Source organism: Dipodomys ordii, unplaced genomic scaffold (assembly GCF_000151885.1).
Source record: "Dipodomys ordii isolate 6190 unplaced genomic scaffold, Dord_2.0 Scaffold45, whole genome shotgun sequence".
In the NCBI taxonomy this organism is placed as follows: domain Eukaryota; kingdom Metazoa; phylum Chordata; class Mammalia; order Rodentia; family Heteromyidae; genus Dipodomys; species Dipodomys ordii.
The window spans coordinates 8,299,528-8,318,975 of NW_012267261.1; the positions used below are offsets into that span (position 1 = coordinate 8,299,528).

Below are 19,448 nucleotides of genomic sequence, written 5' to 3' on the forward strand. Positions count from 1 at the left end.
CACTGAGCCACCTTCCCAGCCCCCTGAGATTCTTTTGCTTAATGCTAGCACTCTACCACTTTGAGCCACAGTTCCACTTCCAGTTTTTAGGTGGTTAATTGAAGATGAGAGTCTCACATTTTCCTACCCAGGCTGAATTTGCATGTCACTTCTCAGATCTCAACTCCTGAATAGCTAGGATTACAGGAATGAGCCATCAGCATCCAGATAGGTCACTACTTTTGAGAAAGACTTCTGATTACTGTCCTCTTACCATGTGTTGGGAATGTTGGAGGATAGATACAGCTGTATTTTTGTTTTAAAAGACTTCCATCTTGGTGTAAAACCCATCACTATGTACAAAAATTGTAAAGCTCCCAAAATTGAGGAAGGAAAGATGCTAGGAAGACCAAATAAGGGTATACCTCCTGGGAGAAGCAGAGTATATGCACACCAGCAAAAGACTGTGGCTACAAACACATTAGAAACCAGTTACCAAGTGGCCTATGATAATTTAACTCAAGCAGGGAAGATAGCGTTAGAATTCTGATAGTTCAGGAGCAGAGAAAAAGAAACCTCATTCCTTTTCTTTCTCTAAATCTTGACATCATTTCCATACTGTCTTCAAATTCTAGTGGCTGACACTATTAGCAATCACAAACTAAAAGGTTTGTGTTTTCTGTGGTTTGTGTCTTAAAACCATTGGGAATAGAAAACTGTTAATCCCACCTACAGAAAGCCTCTTTGTTTGAATAGTAAGGCAATTAGTAAGGTCAAGCATTTATAGCAGTGACTCCTAATGGTGTATAAAGTACCTAGAAGAAATAGCTTCTGGAAACTGCTTCTGAAAATTAAAAACTCTAAAGATAAAGTAGGTTTTGGGTCATTATAACTTGCTTTTGCTGTCTGAATGTAAGCCAGCAGTTCAGCTATAGGTTTGAATGGAAATTTATTTATTTATTTATTTATTTTTATTTATTTTTTTGCTGGTCCTGGGGCTTGATCTCAGGGCCTGGGCATTGTCCCTGAGTAGGGTGTGTGTGTGTGGGGGGAGGTCCTGGGGCTTGATCTCAGGGCCTGGGCACTGTCCCTGAGTAGGGTGTGTGTGTGTGTGTGTGTGTGTGTGTGTGTGTGGTCCTAGGGCTTGATCTCAGAGCCTGGGCACTGTCCCTGAGTAGGGTGTGTGTGTGTGTGTGTGTGTGTGTGTGTGTGTGTGTGTGTACGTGTGTGTGTTTCTAAAGGTTAATGCTCTACCACTTGAGTCACAGCTCCACTTCTGGCTTTTTGTTGTTAATTGGAGATAAGAGTCTCCCAGACTTCTCCTGCCTGGGCTGGCTCTGAACTGCAGTCCTCAGATCTCAGCCTCCTTGAGTTACTAGGGTTACAAGTGTGAGCCATGGCCCCCCCTGCAGAACTGTAATTCTTTATCTGCCCATTCTTTCCTAAACTGTCCATTTACCTCCATCTGCCATAAGAATACTTCATCTAAAATTATCACTATAGGAAGGATCCACAAAGATAACACAGGGCTGCTGGAGTCATATGAGAGATATGTGAATGAATTCAATAACTGGCTTTTTCTTAGGGCCTAACTCTGGTGTTTCCAAGTGAGTTCTGCAGTCCAGGTAGTCTCAACCTTGACAGAAATCCCACAATCAAGTATGTACAAAAGCTTCTGCAAGCACTCACACACATGCATCTATAAGCACATCACATTTTCAACACAGGCTACCTGAGAACATGGAGGCCATTGATACTGAGAGTCCAGTCTTTGATATGTGAGTCAGGTTAGATCCTTCGCTACCATCTGTGCAATAATAATTATAAAAGGGGCCCTTTAGTTAACTTTCTGACAGAAAATAAACTAATGAAATACATTTTGGGGATCAGGACCTGACTACTGTTCCAGAAAATAAAATGGCATTTATATATATATATATATATATTTATATTTATATAAATATATATCTATTTATATAACATGGAAGGTGGATACTGCAACTTGCTAAAACCACTGCATCCTCAAGTTTCTCCTAAGATACTGCTTCTCAATCAGGGCTCATGAGGGCACTATCTGGAGACATTTTTACTGTTAGGTAGGGAGAAGGGTACTACTGGCATCTAATGGATAGAGGCAAGAAATGATACTAAAGATCTTACAGTACCCAAGACAGTCCCTTACAACAAAGAAATGTTGAGAAACTGCTATTTTGAACCCAATGAGGAAATTGTCCATTGAACATCTCTTGGGGTCCACACAACAGCAATAGTTTCCAACAAGAGTGCACTTCACAACTCCCACCGGGCAGCTTTTTCTAGACTAACTAGCTTCCCCTGGCTGCCTGCTTTTCCACAAGCAACATTTAGTCAAGTGCACTGTTCCACACCCACTAAAACAGCAAGCTGTGAATTTACCTTGTTATTACATGCTTGAAATTCTGCAGCTGATTCCAACCAGAGGGAGGAACCCTCTTATTTTCTTCTAATTTGGAGATCAAGTCAATCACAGACTGACATAATAATAAATACTTATTTGGCCCTTGAACCTGGTTCCTTGCAGAAAACTCCCCAAATCTTTGGATTTTTCTGAGTGATAGCAGTGTCTTTAACATTTAATTTTTTGTAAGAAGTCCCTTCAATTAAATCTAAGTATGTACTAATGAAATAACTCCTTTTTGTTTAGTCTAGTTTGGAGACAGTCTGACTATATGTAGCCCAGACAGCCCTCAAATTCATGATCCTCCTGTTTCAGCTTTCCTAGTGCTAGGATCACTAGTGTCAGGCACCATGCTTGGCTTGAAGTGATTAATTGGCCCTCCAAAAGCTTCAGAACAAGCTGGCACCAGTGGCTCAATCTTGCAATTCTAGCTACTTAGGAGGCTAAGATCTAGATGAGGATTGTTTGAGATGGCTTGAAGCCCAGCCCAGGCAGAAAGGTCTTTGAAACTCTTATCTCTAACTACCAAAAATCTGGAAGTGGAGCTGTGGCTCAAGTGAAAAGAGAGATAACCTTGAGCAAAAAAGCTCAGTAAGGGCTGGGAAGGTGGCTCAGTGGTAGAGTGCTTGCCTAGCATGCATGAAGCACTGGGTTCGATTCCTCAGTACCACATAAACAGAAAAAGTTGGAAGTGGTGAGATGGTTCAAGTGATAGAGTGTAAACCTTGAGCAAAAGAAGCTCAATGACAGTGCTCAGGCCCCGAGTTCAAGTCCCAGGACTAGCTGGGGGGGGAGGGTCAGTGACAGTGCCTGGACCCTGAGTTCAGGACCTAGGACCAACACACACACACACACACACACAAAAGGAAAGAAAAAGAAAAAAGAAAGAAAAAAAGCTTCAGGATGGGAGCTGACCACTAGAATAAGCCTCATAACTTCAGTCTCCCTGTTAGTCCAGACAGAGAGAAGAGTTGAAGATCAAGTTTAATTACCAATGGCCAAAGATTTAATCATTCATGTCCATGTTATGAAACCACAATGAAAATCTTTGTAACACCTGATACCAGTGGCTCATACCTGTAATCTAGGTACTGAGAAGCTGGGATCCAAAAGATTTTGGTTTAAAGCCAGTCTAAGCAGTAAGGTCTGTGAGACTCTTATGGCCAATTAACCACCAAAAAGCAGGAAATTGAACTGTGGCTCAAGTGGGTAAGTGCCAGCCTCGATCAAAAAAGCTAAGGGACAGAGCCCAGGCTCTGACTTCAAGTCTCTTTACTGGCATACACACACACACACACACACACTTGCAACTACAAAATTGGGGAACTTCCTGACAGGCAAACAATATACTGGGTGAGTGGTGCACCCCAATTTCACAGAGACAGAATTGCCTATGCTCAGTCTCTTTAGGTCCTTATTCAATATACCTCTCCATGAGGCTGTTTATTTCTACCTTTTATATAAACCATAATCATTAAGTATAGTAACTGTCTAGGTTCTGTGAATCATTCTAGAAAATTATACAGCCTGGGTGGAGGCAAGTCATGGGAATTCCTGAACTTGTAATCAGCAGGGCAGAAATGTGGGTGACTCCACTTGTATTTGGCATCTGAAGTAGGAGTGATGTTGTGAAACTGAGCCCTTACATCGTGGATCAGTGCTTGTATTAACTTTAGGTAGTAACTGTCAAATCAGAATTGGAGGATACCAAGTAGTGCGTGAGAACTGGAGATGTTGCAGGAAGAATCATAGAAAGGAAGAAAAAAAGGTTTTTGTTTGCTTGGTTTTGACTGTATTAGGGTTTGAATTCAAAATGGGCCTTGTGCTTGCTAAGCATGCATTCTACCATTTGAGCCATGCCTTCAGTAACTTTTTTTTTTCAAATAGGGTTTCATGCTTTTTGCTTGGGCCAGCCTAGACCACAATCCTCCTCCTTACATCTTCCACATGGCTAAATGGTTTGCTGAGAGAGGGACTTGCTAACTTTTTGTCTGTGCTGTCCCCACATTGTGCTTACTGTGCCCACCTTAAAACAGGAGTTTGAAAAGTGACTATTACTGCTATGACTAGCAATCAGGTACATTACTTTGAATAAAGAAAGAAGGCTTCCTGGAGACCTGGAAAATATGTTGTAAAATCTAACCTTTTTCTTTTTTGGTGGGGAGAAGGGGGTGCTGGACCTGTGGCTGGAACTCAGGGCCTAGACGCTGTCCTAGAGCTTTGTTGTTCAAGAAAAGTACTCTACCACTTGAGCCCATAACTCCACTTCTGGCTTTCTTTTTGGTAGTTTAGTGGAAAATCTTACAGATTGTCTCAGCCTCTTGAGTAGCTAGGATTACAGATGTGCACCACCAGTGCCTGACAAAATCTGAATTTTTGAATGGGGAAAAAAATCTGGCTACTTCATCTAGAGGTCTTGGGGAGATGAACCCATTCTTTACCATACAACAAAAGATCTATTCATGGTCATGTTACAGTGTAGTTAAATATTATAGATATAATTCATCTCTTTAAGGAAATCATTATGTTATATCCATAAGAAAGTTTTCTCCTTAACTGCTTTTTTTGTTTGTCTCACAGTCTTACTGATAGTAATTTTAGGAAGCCCGTGAGTTGCAGGAATGGGACATTAAATTGACTGGATCTATGTGCCATTCCAGATGGGCCTTGCCTTCTTTATGCTAATACTTCCAACAGCAGTAAGTCCAATTCTGCTATGCAAGTCAGCATTAGCAGGGCAGAAATTAAAGTTCTACTTTGTAAATATGTTGGATTTATTTTCCCCTTTATGTTTCCCCTTCAACAATTTCTCATATCCTCTTAGGATTACCATAAAGCTCCCTTTGAATAGTTTGAGGCAATTTCAGTTGCATTATGGAGCACATCGCATGCCATTTCATATGGCACAGATCAGCTAAACAAGCTAGAAGGAAGCTGGGAGCAGGTAGCTCATGCTTATAATCCTAGCCACTTAGAAGGCTGAGATCTGAAGATCATGCTTCAAAGCCAGTTCAGGCAGGCAGGAAAGTCTATGAGACTCCTATATCCAATAAATGACTCAGAAAATGCTGCAAGTGGCCCTGTGGCTCAAGTGATAGAGTTCTAGCCTTGAGTACAGAGAAGCTCAGGGAACAGAGCCCAGGTCCTGAATTCAAGACCCAGGACCAGCAAAAAAAAAAGCTAGAAGGAGGAATCAGAGTGAGAGTCTAAGAGAAAGATGGAAATGAGGAAGAAGCACCATAGTGACTTCCCCACCACGTCCAGACTACCCGTGACACTCCCCTTCACTGTTCTTTTCTTCTTAAACTTGAAAGGAATTCTTTTTTAACAAGAGAAGGTAACCCACATTCCATAAAAGAACATACTGAAGTCTGCTATTCAGGGAGTTTCTCAGCCTATGATTCCAAATTGAAAGAAACAGTAATAAATAAGGCCCCCTGTAACAAAGTGTCATTTCTTACCTTGGATTTCAAATTCATCAACGTCATCAACCGAGCCAGAGTCTGAGAACTGTGCAGAATCATGAGAACTGAACTGAGAGCTGCTGGAGGTGACTCGAAAGCCTATTAAAATAATAGTAATAATAATAATATAATAGGATAGAGAGGAGCCTCTTACTCCTTCCATGTAATATGTAAATAGGAGGTACTACTATTTGAAAAGTAAATCTGAGATTAATTCTCTTAAGTTCTCACATTAGTTTTGGAAGGAAACTATACCTTTTTCTTTTTCTTTTTTTGGCAAAACTGGGGTTGATGTCAGACCTCACCCTTGCTAGGCAGGCATTCTACCACAGCAGCTACGCCCTCAGCCTCTGGGAAGCTATTTCTAATGTAGGAAATGAAGCCAAACTGTTCATGGGCCTAACTCACTTCCATGCTCAGCTTCCTGGTACACAGGGAGCAAGTTCTTGGTGCGGATCTGCTGGCGCCGAAGGCGGATCTTCTGCTTCAGTTCCTGGATCTCTCGATCACTATCTTCTTCCTCTACTTCCTCCTCTTCCAGGCACTGGCTCATCATGTTGCATTTCATCAGCTCAATGGCAGCAATCAAGGATTCTGAGATACTGAAGTGGGCATTTTCCTGGAGGAAGAGGAGCATCACAGAAATTTCTTGGCAAGGAACTAGAAGTAGCCAACACCTCACTGAACACAATGAGAGGCAACAGAGCTCCCAGACCTGCACTGCTCTTAATGAAAACATCAGGGGAAATGCATATAGCTTCTGTGAGGAAAGCAAATGGCCAGATTTTCTTTGTTCTCTTACATGAGCATGCCGGTCTCCTCCCCTAGTCCACTTTCTACATCAAACTGAGAAGAGAAACTCAGCTAGTTGACCCAAGACCTCCAAATGCAAACCTTAATTCTCAGTGCAACCTCATTTTTACTCTAACAAACTGAAAAAGTCATCAAAGTATACACATAGTGTAAATTGGTGGAAACGGAACAACTCAGAGAGAACTGGTTCACAGATCTATAGCATATGATTTAAAATATGAACAAACAAAACCTATAGCCAGGTGCTAGTGTCTCAGGTCTATAATCTTAGCTACCAGCCCAGGAAGAAGTCTATAATACTTTTTTTTTTTTGGTAGGTCATGGGACTTGAATCCAGATCCTCAGATCTCAGCCTTCTGAGTAGCTAGGATTACAGGCAAGAGTCACCAGTGCTGGTCTCTAGAATACCTTTATCTACAATTAATCAGCAAAAAGATGGAAATAGAGATGGTAGAGTGGTAGAGTGGTGGAGTATCAGCTTTGGCCAAAATAGCCAAACAAGAATGCATGGCCCTGGGCTGGGAAGGTGGCTCAGTGGTAGAGCGCTTGCCTTGCATGCATGAGGCCCTGGGTTCGATTCCTCAGCACCACATAAGCAAAAAAAGAAAAAAAAAAGCCGGAAGTGTCGCTGTGTCTCAAGTGGTTGAGTGCTAGCCTTGAGCTGAAGAGCTGAGGGACAGCGCCCAGGCCCAGAGTTCAGGCCCCACAACCGGACCCCCCAAAAGAATGCATGGCCCTGAGTTCAAACCCCAGTACTGGCACAGCAAATAAACAAATAAAACCCCTCAATTCTCCTTAACTAGTATAGGAATAAACAAAATCCCTGATACTGAAGTAGTGAGTATGTTTAGCAACCCAAAGTTCAGGCATTTCTGGCAGCAAGCCCTTTTTCACCACTGTTTGTGCCTTAAATCTTTAATATTTTTCTTTATTTTTTATTAGCATATATAGTAGCTGCTCAAGGAGTTTTATTGTGACCTTTCCATACATGCACAGAATATGTCCTAATCAAACTGACCCCTTCTATCACTCCCTTACTCCCTCCCTTTGTCTAAAATAATTTCAACAGGTTTCATTGTTCTATTTTTATGTATACAAATAAACTACTTCGATTACATTTACCCACATTTACCTTCTCTATCCACCCTTCTCTTTCCTGCTGGTACTTCCCACAAGTCTTCAATATTTTTAAATCCAAAGACACTAGACACTGTAAGTCTTTTTAGTGTTTGTTTCTTTGTTGGTACAAGAATTCGACGTCAGAACCTTATGCTTGCTCAGCTGGCCCTCTACCACTTAAGCAATGCCTCCAGTCTAACTTTTTGTTTTCTTTTGGTTATTTTTGAGATTGCGTCTCTCAGAATTTTCTACCTGGGATGGCTTTAACTGTGCTCCTCCAGATCTCAGCCTTCTGAGTAGCTAGCATTAGCCTGGTTCATTTTAGGTTTTTCTTATACACACAATTCATTCTTTATACCTGATTAAGCTGACAAAGCCTGGGAATAAAATCTTGAAACAGAGTTAATAAAGTTCTTTTTCAGTTTAAAAAGAAAATGTGGGAGAGAGCAAGGGAAGGGGTGCAATTGTCCAAAAGGAAATGTAATCATCACCTGACTCACATAACTAACCTCTTCGTATATCACCTTTATAATAACAACCAGAAAAAAAGTGGTGAAAATGAAATGTCAGTGTTTATAATAAAGATTTTGTTGTTATTGTTGCTTTGTTGGGTTCAGTCCCTGAACTCTTTTGCTCTAGGCTAGTGATTTACCACTTTGAGCCACAGCACCACTTCTGGTTTTCTGATGTTTAATCGGAGATTAGAGTCTCACAGACTTTTCTGCCCGGGCTGGCTTTGAACCATGATTCTTAGATCTCAGCCTCCTGAGTAGCTAGGATTACAGGCATAAGCCACTAGTGCCGGTCAATAAAGTTTTACTGAAACAAACACACACAATAAAAAAAAAAACAAAAGAGAAAAGATGCCTAGTAATTTCAATGAGGCTCTTTTCCAAAATCATATACCTAGATATGAAACATATAGGTAAATGTACTCAACCAAGATAAGAGTGCTTTGTAAGTTATAAAGCAATGGGTATTATTTATTACATATCTGAGCCTTAGAATAACGTACAGAAATTGATTCTGGAAATAGTATTTATGTGAAGTTTTAACAACAAACAAGCAATTGAAGTCCAAAATGTTTCTCAGCCCAAAGTAGTTTCTAAGATAAAAATCACTATTATTCTGGACTCAACAAGAAAGTGTGTGACAGAACTTGTTGACCTTGTCTTTACTGCAATCTATACCCAAATTATACCTAAGTCTCTGTTGTGCCTGAAACTTCATTTAAACAAACAACACCACTGACCCTCAAGCCAGCTCTCCAAGCACAAGATCTTCATTGGCTTCTTCCATTGCTCACCTTTTCCAGATCTGCACAACTGCCGAAGTCTTGCTCAGAGAGGTAGCTGATGAGAGACTGTCCTTCTGAGGGTCTTCGGAACATGCCTTCGGAGCACAGGTACTGACCACCCTCTGAAGGAAAATGGGAAGTAGATGTAAAAAGTTCTGACTTGAAGTGCAAATCTGTAACAGCCATGCTTCTTCAGGAAAAAGAAGAGCAAATCCTTCAGATGACTTTATCTCTAACTGTGCTTTCAAGTCTCTCAGCAATGAGAATTAGAATTGGAAAGAAGATGTCTATCTTCTAGTAAAATTAATTGGTCACTTAAGAGTCCCAGAGCACTAAGCTGGATGGTTGGAGAGCCGTGAAACAACTAGAAACAGCCCAGAGGCAATCCTTTCACTATCTACATTTACAGATGACATTCTGTACCTCTTAGCCCACTACAAAAATAAAAAATAAAAAGACAAATTAAATCCTGTGCTCAGGTCACAATGGCTTCCTCTTGTGCATGATTTCCATATGGAACTTTGTCTTCTGATAATTAAACCCAGATACTCAAAGTTTCTTTTCAAGATGCCTCTCACCTCTTTGAGAACCATCCATCTGGAGATGGATGATATACAAGATAACACCCCAGAGCACAAGACAGGGAGTAGAGAGGAGACCAAGAGAAGTGTTGCATATGTGTGATTTCTAGCACAGGGGTTGAAAATGACAAAGGGTGGGTAAGATTGCATAATATGTATCTTTCCTCCACAGAGCTCAATAATCCGAACAAAGGGAGAGTGGGTGAAAGAGAATTTCGGCCCTGGCCTCCCCAGTACTCACTTAGCATACTCCACGTTCTGAGAGTTAGAATGGAAAGATGTTTACTTGGTCACTGAAGAGTCTGATGTGACTTTACTGCTTTAGTCAAAGGAGGGCCAAAGGCCTCTCAACTCTGACTTCTTATTGTAGGACTCTCTAGTCAGTGCCAGACAGGAAGTAAAACCTATCTACAAGTGAGCAGCAGACACAAGTCTAGCACTGGAGAACATTAACTGTTCTCATTTTCTAAGTAATTCCAGAGCAAGGTGTGAAAGGAGCTCTCCAATATTGAACAGCCCAGGAATACAGAATACGTGGTGGAAAGGAAATGGGATGTCAGTTTATTCTAAAGGGAAAGAGATTATATAGTCCAAAAGGAGGAAGACAAAGGAGGAAAACAATCAAAACCAAGATGAATTTATTCATTTAGTTCTCTCTCCTTCCATCTAACCTCTTGACAAACAATTTAAGAAAGTCTTCAAAAACAAGCACCTTAAAATTTTGATACCTTCATAATAGGCTTTAATACAATATCAGGTTTACATTTTCTATAGAATGAAAATTAAAAACTGTGATGTCCTTTAAAAGCAGCAACCAGAAAATGCTGAAAGAACTGGGGTTGATGGCCTTGCCACCAAAGGGCTCAGTCACTGGCGAAAGGGCAGGGCTTTAGGAGAAGACTGCCTAGGAATAGGAACCAGTGAGGGCTAGGAATGGAGAAATAGCAACAAGCCACAAGAAGTTTTAAAAACTGACATTCCTCAAAAAGAAACACAATTTCCAGTCCTATAGAAGGCAAAGCCGGTGGGTACCTGAGAAAAGAGCAGGGTGCTCTTGAGACACATTCAACACATTTCCCTGGCAAATGGTGCCAATGTGTTAGCTGCTCTGCTCAGAAAAAAAAAAATCCACTGTCCAGCAAATATAATTTTATATTTTCCTGGAGGTTCAACCTATTGACAACCTCTACAGTGAACTCTGCTCAACTAATAGTCACCATAATGTCTTGGCAAGAGACTTTGAGACCCCCAGCTAACAATGCACAACACAAACAAGAACACCAAAACCTTTTTTTTTTTTTTTTGTCGGTCATGGGGACTGAACTCTGGGCCTGGGCGCTGTCCCTCAGCTCTTCAGCTCAAGGCTAGCACGCTACCGCTTGAGCCACAGTGCCACTTCTGGCTTTTTCTGCTTATGTGGTGCTGAGGAATCAAACCCAGAGCCTCATGCATGCAAGGCAAGCGCTCTACCACTGAGCCACCTTCCCAGCCAGTCAGTCCTTGTTTGTTTACTGAGTTCACTATCTCTGATGGTGCCCATTCACTAATTCTTAGCATTTCCTTACATTCTAAATCTGTATTCTTATGGTGGCTCATCTCTATAAGGTTTGGCAAACTTTATTCATCTATAACCTTTCTCAAGCTACTATAAACAGTGGCTTCACCCACCAGAAAACCAGTTTTTAATCCTTTCTCACTATTCTGACTGGTAGACACATTCCTGCAGTATTAGTATATCCATGAATTACAGTTCCCAAAATGGAACACAATCTCTCTGAACATCACTATAACAACAAAGGAAACAGACTCACGTCACTAGACAAATGTGCAATGGCTGGAATATGGATGCACAGGGGCATGAAGACAGGCGAAAGAAAAAAAGGAAGTGGGGACTTGAACAGGCAAAAACATGCAAGTATATCCAAGACCACAGAAAGGGATAAAACATTCTGGTGTTAAGTCAAGAAAAAATAAGTAATCCACAGTAAGTACTCAGTTATAATTAAGTACTCATTCTGCCACTGATTCACCGTAAAGCCTTAGACAAAAGGCAGGCCTCAGTTATACCTTTGAGCAAAACTGAATTGCTAAGTCTCAATTCTGCTTCCCAGAAGCTGTTTAAAGATGGAACGAGGCACTTTGGAAATTGTGGGCAGCACACAATATCTCACATGAAATACTGGAGCCATTTCAATGACAGGTCTCAACATTGCACCAGGAACAGAGTAGCCAGACTTGATTTGACACCAGACTGAAAAAGTAGGATTTAAACTTAGCAAGGTGGTCACAGAGGAACAAAAGGAAAAAGAGGTAGGGGATTGACTCCCAAACCTGCAATGGGATCTTCAACTATAATGGTGATATTCCTGGGGCCTCCTGTAGAGAAACGGATAGGTGCAGAGGAGAGTTCAGACAGAACAAACAAGATTAGAGAAAGTGGAACGGTTACCTGGGGAAAGTGGTGACCTAACTCCCAAGAGGGAACTACAGTGCTGAAGCGGGAATGCCTTGTACAAGAAATGATATATGACCATACTTCCTTGGACACTTCTGCATTCTTAAGCAGGTTACCATGGTTTCTGGACTCCACATGGATACAAGAATGGGAGTTGGTAGAGTGCTTGCCTAGCATGATGGAGGCCCTCAGTTCAATTCCTACTATTGCAAGCTATTTTTAAAAATGGAGGCCGGAAAGTTTTACATGCTCAAAAGCCAGTGACCTGGAGTACAAGAGACACCAGCCTGCAGGAGAAATGACATGAAATCTAACCTAACCACTCTTCACATCGAAGAAGCTTATAACAAGGTAGGTTTTATTTAAAGAATTTTTTCCTAAAGAACTACAAGGCAAATTTGATGGAAATGTTTGTCACTCAATTGTTTCAATTGTGGCCATTAGTTTTCTTCTTTCTAGAAATTATGGAAACAATGGGAATCTTTTTTTAGTCTTTTCTGGGGGAGGCAGTACTGGAGCTTGAACTCAGGGCCTGGGCACTGTTCATGAGCTTTTTTGCTCAAGACAAGTACTCTACCACTTGAGCAAGAGCTCCACTTTCAGCCTTTTTGTGGTTAATTGGAGATAAGAGTTTCACAAGTTCTCCTGAGCTGGCTTTGAGCTGTGATCTTCAGAGTCAGCCTCCAAAGTAGCTACGATACAGACATGAGTCACCAGCACCCAGCCTTTTTTAGACTTAATATTTTACATTTCATTTTAATATTTTATTTCTGGGGATTTCCTGATCCAAAATGGCTTTAAGCACAAAAGTCTATGTTACACTTGCTTTCATGGAACTTCCAGAGCCCAACAACCCAGGGAGATGATGACAGAGAGACAGCAAAAGCACAGACCCACTTTCCCCATGGAAGGTTGCTCCTTGCTGACAGCTAATATTTTTGTGAGGAGGTCCCAGGAGCAAGGGTTCTTTACCTGACTGCCTCAGTCTGAATTAATGATGCAGCAGGTAGTCCCACCTTCCTGATTACAAGGTCACATCACCCCATTCTGACTATATCCCTGCATTTAATTAGGAAACTCTAATATCAATCTGTTTCTCCTTTTATATCCTGACCAAAGTTCTAAGGAATCACAAAAAGAGGAGGAATTGAATGAGACTGTTGTTCAAGAATCCAGGAGAGCATTTAGTATTTAGCATTACATGAAAGAACAAACATAAATATATTCAGTTTGTTTGGTTTTGTTTTTGTTGAAACAGGGTCTATGTAGCCCAAGCTAACCTTGAACTCACAACCCTTCTGCCTCAGCCTTCTGAGTGCTGAGATTACAGGCAAGCAGCATCACATCCAGCCTCACAGATTTGTCAAGTATTACATTATAAACTTCTCTCTTTCATCATAAAGCAGAATGACATGTCATCAGACACATAACTTCTCTTTGAACCACTTGAAAAATTTTAGAAAGAAACTTTCTCTTCTATCCTAAAATCAGGGGACTCTTGCCATGGCTAGTATAATGATGGGTGGCACTCATTACCTGGAGTTCCTTTGGAGGCAATGTTGGTATCCGAATGGGAGCGAATATGGCTCTTCTTTGTCCCCGGGGTGACAGTGACTGTTTGCCCTTCTGAGAAGCTGGATCTGCGAAGGACAGTGGATAGTTGGCTCTGCCTATCTGCCTCTTGGTCTCCTAAGGAAGAAGCAACAGAATCTGGCTTCTGAGAACTGCTGGAGGAGAATAAATTAGAGTTGCTACTCTCCGCATTGCTGCTTTGACTCTGATGGCTGGCAGTCCGGCCATGGGGGTCCAGGTTGCCGATTGCCAGGTATTCGGGCCCCTCACTGGCATCACTTGGGGAGTCATTCTGGCTGCTGACCCAGGATGCCTCTAAGGGGCTAGTTACAGTGCTTGAGCTCATCTCAACTGGGGTTGATGCAAAATTCTGTGCTTGTACAGAATCCGAAAGCAGTAAGGGTTGGATGGTTTGATCCTCTACTGGAAATGGTTGTCTTCTGTCTTCTTGAAGATTCTGGGAAGGGCCAGAGAGTGAAGAGAAAGTAGATCTTCTCTCTAGTATATTAAAAAAAAATGGATAAAAAAGGAGAGAAAGTTGAGCTGGAGGACTGTGATATGTATGAAGAACTTCTCCACAACTAAGAACTCAAATCTCTGGCTGGGAAGGTGGCTCAGTGGTAGAGTGCTTGCCTTGCATGCATGAGGCCCCGGGTTCAATTCCTCAGCACCACATAAACAGAAAAAGCCGGAAGTGGCACTGTGGCTCAAGTGATAGAGTAGTAGCCTTGAGCTGAAGAGCTGAGGGACAGTGCCCAAGCCCAGAGTTCAGGCCCCAAGACCCACCAAAAAAAAAAAAAAAAAGAACTCAAATTGCAATTGTTACTAAGTATAAAATACATGTTACCTCAGAAAAATAAATATCAGTTAAAGTAAAAAATTATTTAAAAGTAACCAAGTCAAAAGTATGGGCTTTGAAACTGTGGCTTTGTTGGTATGCATTGCTCATCTGTAAAATAAGCAATTACCTACCTCACATGACTGTTTTAAGGATCAAATGATATAATAAATACCAATTCATTACAAGAGTCTAGCACATTGTAGGCACTCAATGAATGTTAGCTACTATTTAATGCCTTCTTTGCAATGTAGATTAGAAACTCAAGAACCTAAAAACATCTCTTTAATGATTCTACTGAACTATCTTGGATTAGCAGCTATAAAACTTCTTAAAGACTTCCATTATTAAGTAAAGTTTCAAGAATTCCACCAACCTAAGGCTCAATTATCAACCTTTGAGCACTCACAAATTCCTTTACTATTTAGGCCCAGAGAGAGATGTAAATACCAACCATTCCTGCCCCCATACCTGAACTGTGGTTGGACATGGATTGGTGTAGGCTGGAGGAGGATCCAAAGTAGGAATGTTGAGTATAGCTGGTTGGAGGAGTATATGTGGAGCCAGGCAGAGCTGTCAAGCTCTGGCTCTTTGTTACCAGCAGTGGACTTTCCTGCTTTCTGGCAAACTAAAACAAAACAAAACATGGATCAGAGTCAAGGATAGAGGCCCTCAGAGGAGGGTGCACAGTATCACAGAAATGCTGATAGAAACTAGCCTTTGACATTACACTTGGACTATAGCCCAAGCTTGTAGCTACACTCTATCATATAACTTTGAAACTGCAGTCTTGTACTCACTGGAATCCTTGTAAATGGACAAAGTAGGGGTACTCTCTCCTGAAGGTGCTTACAACTATGTGTGTGATGTCAGAAGCCAGACAGATTAGGGCTCTAATTTACACTTGAAACTAATAAGCCATTCTGTCAGAACTTTGGGCAACCGATTTACCTTCAGTGGTTCTTTTTATAAAAAGAGATTAATAGCCAGGTGTTTTACACCTGTAGCCAAGTTGTGTGGGTGGATCGTGGTTAAAGTCAGCCCAGGCATACACGTAAGACCCTTTCTCAACCAGTAGCTGGGTATGGTAGTGTATACTTGTCATCTCAGCTATGATAGGAATACAGGTAAAAGTGAGACCCTATCTCAAAAATAAGAAAAATAAGGGCTGGGAAAGTGGCTCAGTGGTAGAGCGCTTGCCTTGCGTGCATGAGGGTCTGGGTTCAATTCCTCAGCACCACATAAGCAAAAAGAAAAAAGCCGGAAGTGGCACTGTGGCTCAAGTAGTAGAGTGCTAGCCTTGAGCTGAAGAGCTAAGGGACAGTGGCCAGGCCCAGAGGTCAGGCCCAACGACTGGATCCAAAAAAAAAGAAAAAAGAAAAATAGGTTAGAGGCATGGCTTGTTGGTAGAACACCTATCTAGTAAGCAAAAGGCCTGAGTTCAAAACCTAGTGTTGCCAAAAATTTAAAAAGAGAGAGAGAGGGGGCTGGGAATGTGGCTTACTGGTAGAGTGCTTGCCTATCATACATAAAGCCCTGGGTTCCATTCCTCAATACTACATAAACAGAAAAAACTAGAAGTGGTTGTGTCTCAAGGTAGAGTGCTAGCCTTGAGCAAAAGAAGCTCAGGGACAGTATCCAGAGTTCAAGCCCCAGGACTGGCAAAAGAAAAACAGGTGAGGGTGTGGGGGGGGAGAGAGAGAGAGAAAGAGAAAGAGAGAGAGAGAGAAAGAGAGAGAGAGAGATTAATACCTGCTTCCTATAGTTGTGGGGATTAAATGAGATGATTTGTGGTTTATACATATCACTATGCATAACACATAGAAAGTATTCACGGATAGTAATCCATAAAAATTTAAAAACCAGCTGGGCGCCGGTGGTTCACACCTGTAATCCTAGCTGCTGAGAAGGGTGAGATCTGAGGATAATGGTTCAAAGCCAGCCTGGGCAGGAAAGTCCGTGAGACTCTTATCTCCAATAAACCACTAGAAAACCAGAAGTGGCGCTGTGGCTCAAGCAGTACAGTGCTTACCTTGAGCTGAAGAGCTGAGGGACAGCACCCAAGCCCAGAGTTCAAGCCCCACGACCAACAAAAATAAATAAATAAAATGTAGAAACTAAGCAAAAGGAGATTTTTCTGCCCTAAAAGGAATACAGGATCTGGTTCTACTCTAGCTAAGGTACTGACTGAAATATTAGTAATGGGATAAATTAATTACAGGTAGCAAAATTTTCTTTGTACTACAAAATTTTCATCATGTCAAAAGAAAAAAAAATGGCAGATCCTATGTGCCACTAGGCCATCCCAGGTGTGACAATGTAACTTCTACAGAATTGTCCCTCTTCTCTCTAGTTCTTTATCAAGCCTGCTTTTAACGAAGCATATTTCAAGGGTGCCGAGGATTTCTAAGATATATACACACAAATCAGGAGCCAGCAGCTCACACTTGTAACCCTAGCTACTCAGGAGACTAAGATCTAAGGATCACAATTTTGAAGCCAGCAGAGGCAGGCTTCAAAGTGGAGCTGTGGCCTAAGTGGCAGAGTGCTATACTTGAGCAAAAAAAGCTCAGAGACAGTGCCTAGGCCCTGAGTACAAACCTCAGGACAGGCAGCAAAAAACAAACAAAAAAATACGCACAAACACAGATGCAACAAGCTGTGAGCTAAGTTTAAACTCTCCATTTCAATAAGTTCTTAGGAGTATTTCCACTTCTTCTCAAACATTAAAAAAAAAATAAAAGCAGGGGTGGGAAGGTGGCTCAGTGGTAGAGCGCTTGCCTTGCATGCCTGAGGCCCTGGGTTTGATTCCTCAGCACCATATAAGCAAAAAGAAAAAAGCCAGAAGTGGCGTTGTGGCTCAAGTAGTAGAGTGCTAGCCTTGAGCTGAAGAGCTGAGGGACAGCACCCAGGCCCAGAATTCAGGCCCCACAACCGGACCCAAAAAATAAATAAATAAAATAAAATAAAAGCAGGGCTGGCAAGATGGCTCAGTGGTAGAGTGCTTGCCTAGCATGCATGAAGCCCTGGGTTCTATTCCTCAGTGCCACATACACAGAAAGAGCTGGAAGTGGCACTGTGGCTCAGGTGGTAGAGTGCTAACCTTGAGCAAAATTTGAATCTCAGGGACAGCACCCAGGCCCCGAGTTAAAACCTCATGATTAGTAAAAAAAAAAAAAAAGCCTTTTAGCTCACAACTCCATAGTGAATAAGTCATTTGCTACTCAGGGTTACATCACAGACATAAATAATTACTTGTCCCTTTTACCATAGATGCGTCAATCTGAGCCAGAAGGCGAGGGTTGTTCTGTTCCACTGCTTCTAGGCACTGGAGCATGGCGGTAACATGGGCATCACTTAGCAGGAAAGCAGTTTCTAGGAAGAAAAAAGTTACTATAGTGATGGACTTCCTCGATGGCCTTGGGAGAGAGAAGCTGAGGGAAAGAGTAAAGGAATTGAGGAGGAAACTCATGCGACTGTGGGCAGAAAGGAATTCAGAGACAAGTAAAATATAGGAGGAGCTAATTTGAGTCCAATAAGGAGATCAAAATAAGAGGCTCCAAAGTCAGAATGACCTATAACTAGATCATGGCTTTGGGTAACTGCAGCCATTATCTAACCTCAACTGCTTCTCTGGTTGAAAAACACGATGCTAACATACAACTCCCCTGGCTGTTGTGAAAAGTATAGTTTAACAGTGAGTGGCACATAAAAACTCTTGACAAGTGGTGGTTATTATTATTGACTTGTATGTATCAGTGTAGGGGAATATCTTAATATAAAGCATGATTAAGTTTTTCAGAGGAGGTGAGAGAAAAGGCTAGATATCTGTTTCTAGTAGAATCTACAGCATCAAGTGTAAAATATGAGGCTCTAACAGGTTGTCTGTCTATAGAGGAAAAGTGAGATGGAAGGCAAAAAGGAAGTAACCTAAATGACCTCTACCTACCTGTGTAGAATTTCCTGATATATTGTCTATCTCCAAGCAGAGGTCGGAGTTGGGCTGAGAGGCAGTGGGACTGCAGGCTGTGCTGTAACCACAGCTCTGCCACAGCACGCTCATTCACACCATCAGTGCTGCTTTGGCCATTCTCATGCAAATTGATGAACTAGGAGACAAAGAGGCATGAATTAAAATATATATCAAAAAAGTTCAGCTGGGTGCCAGTGGCTCAGGCCTATAATCCTAGCTACTCAGGAGGCTGAGATCTGAGGATCACAGTTTGAAGCCAGCCTGGGAAGAAGAGTCCCTGTGAGATTCTTATCCACTCAAATTATCTAATTAACCACTCAAAAACTAGAAGTGGAGCTGTGGCTCAAGTGATAGAGTGCTAGCGTTAAAAAGAAGCTCAGGGGTAGAGCTCAGGTCCAGAGTTCAAACCCCAAGACCAATGGGGGGGGGGAGTACAGAAACACAGAGGACTAACCACCTGAGAACCACATCTAGAGGACACTGGGGAAGGAAAATGAAATAGAGATTAATAGCTTAACTGCTATAATGGGTCTCCAATAAGGCACTGAGCAGTAAAGTCCTGATATGCAACTGTGGGAGAGATAAAGCTGCTATATCTGGTTCTTTACATTCTAGCTTCAAAGAGACAGCTGTACTGGGATATTCAAAGGAATATCCTCTTGGACTTTCTCATAGAGTTCTCTATTTCAGGAGGCCTCCAGAAAGGAATGCAAGAAAATTGTTAGGGAGAAGGATCTAGGCAAATGCTACCAAAGTCTTTCCACCAAAGAAAAACCAACCCGGGCTGGGAAGGTAGCTCAGCGGTAGAGCACTTGCCTTGCATGCCTGAGGCCCTGGGTTCAATTCCTCAGCACCACATAAGCAAAAAGAGAAAAGCTGGAAGTGCTGCTGTGGCTCAAGTGGTAGAGCACTAGCCTTGA

The 19,448-nt window shown here is 41.8% G+C and overlaps 1 protein-coding gene across 1 annotated transcript in view; it reads right to left on the reverse strand.

The window, feature by feature from the left end:
* The window catches only part of Kiaa0226 (KIAA0226 ortholog), a 73,364-nt gene that overhangs the window by 17,510 nt on the left and 36,406 nt on the right, over positions 1 to 19,448 (reverse strand). Inside the window, exons 3-10 of the mRNA XM_013019490.1 lie at positions 18,505 to 18,664; positions 17,824 to 17,930; positions 15,027 to 15,183; positions 13,682 to 14,215; positions 9,119 to 9,231; positions 6,289 to 6,499; positions 5,878 to 5,979; positions 1,712 to 1,786 (exon numbers count right to left, since the gene is read on the reverse strand). Of these exons, the coding sequence (XP_012874944.1) occupies positions 1,712 to 1,786; positions 5,878 to 5,979; positions 6,289 to 6,499; positions 9,119 to 9,231; positions 13,682 to 14,215; positions 15,027 to 15,183; positions 17,824 to 17,930; positions 18,505 to 18,664 (1,459 nt within the window). The remainder of the gene's footprint in view (positions 1 to 1,711; positions 1,787 to 5,877; positions 5,980 to 6,288; positions 6,500 to 9,118; positions 9,232 to 13,681; positions 14,216 to 15,026; positions 15,184 to 17,823; positions 17,931 to 18,504; positions 18,665 to 19,448) is intronic.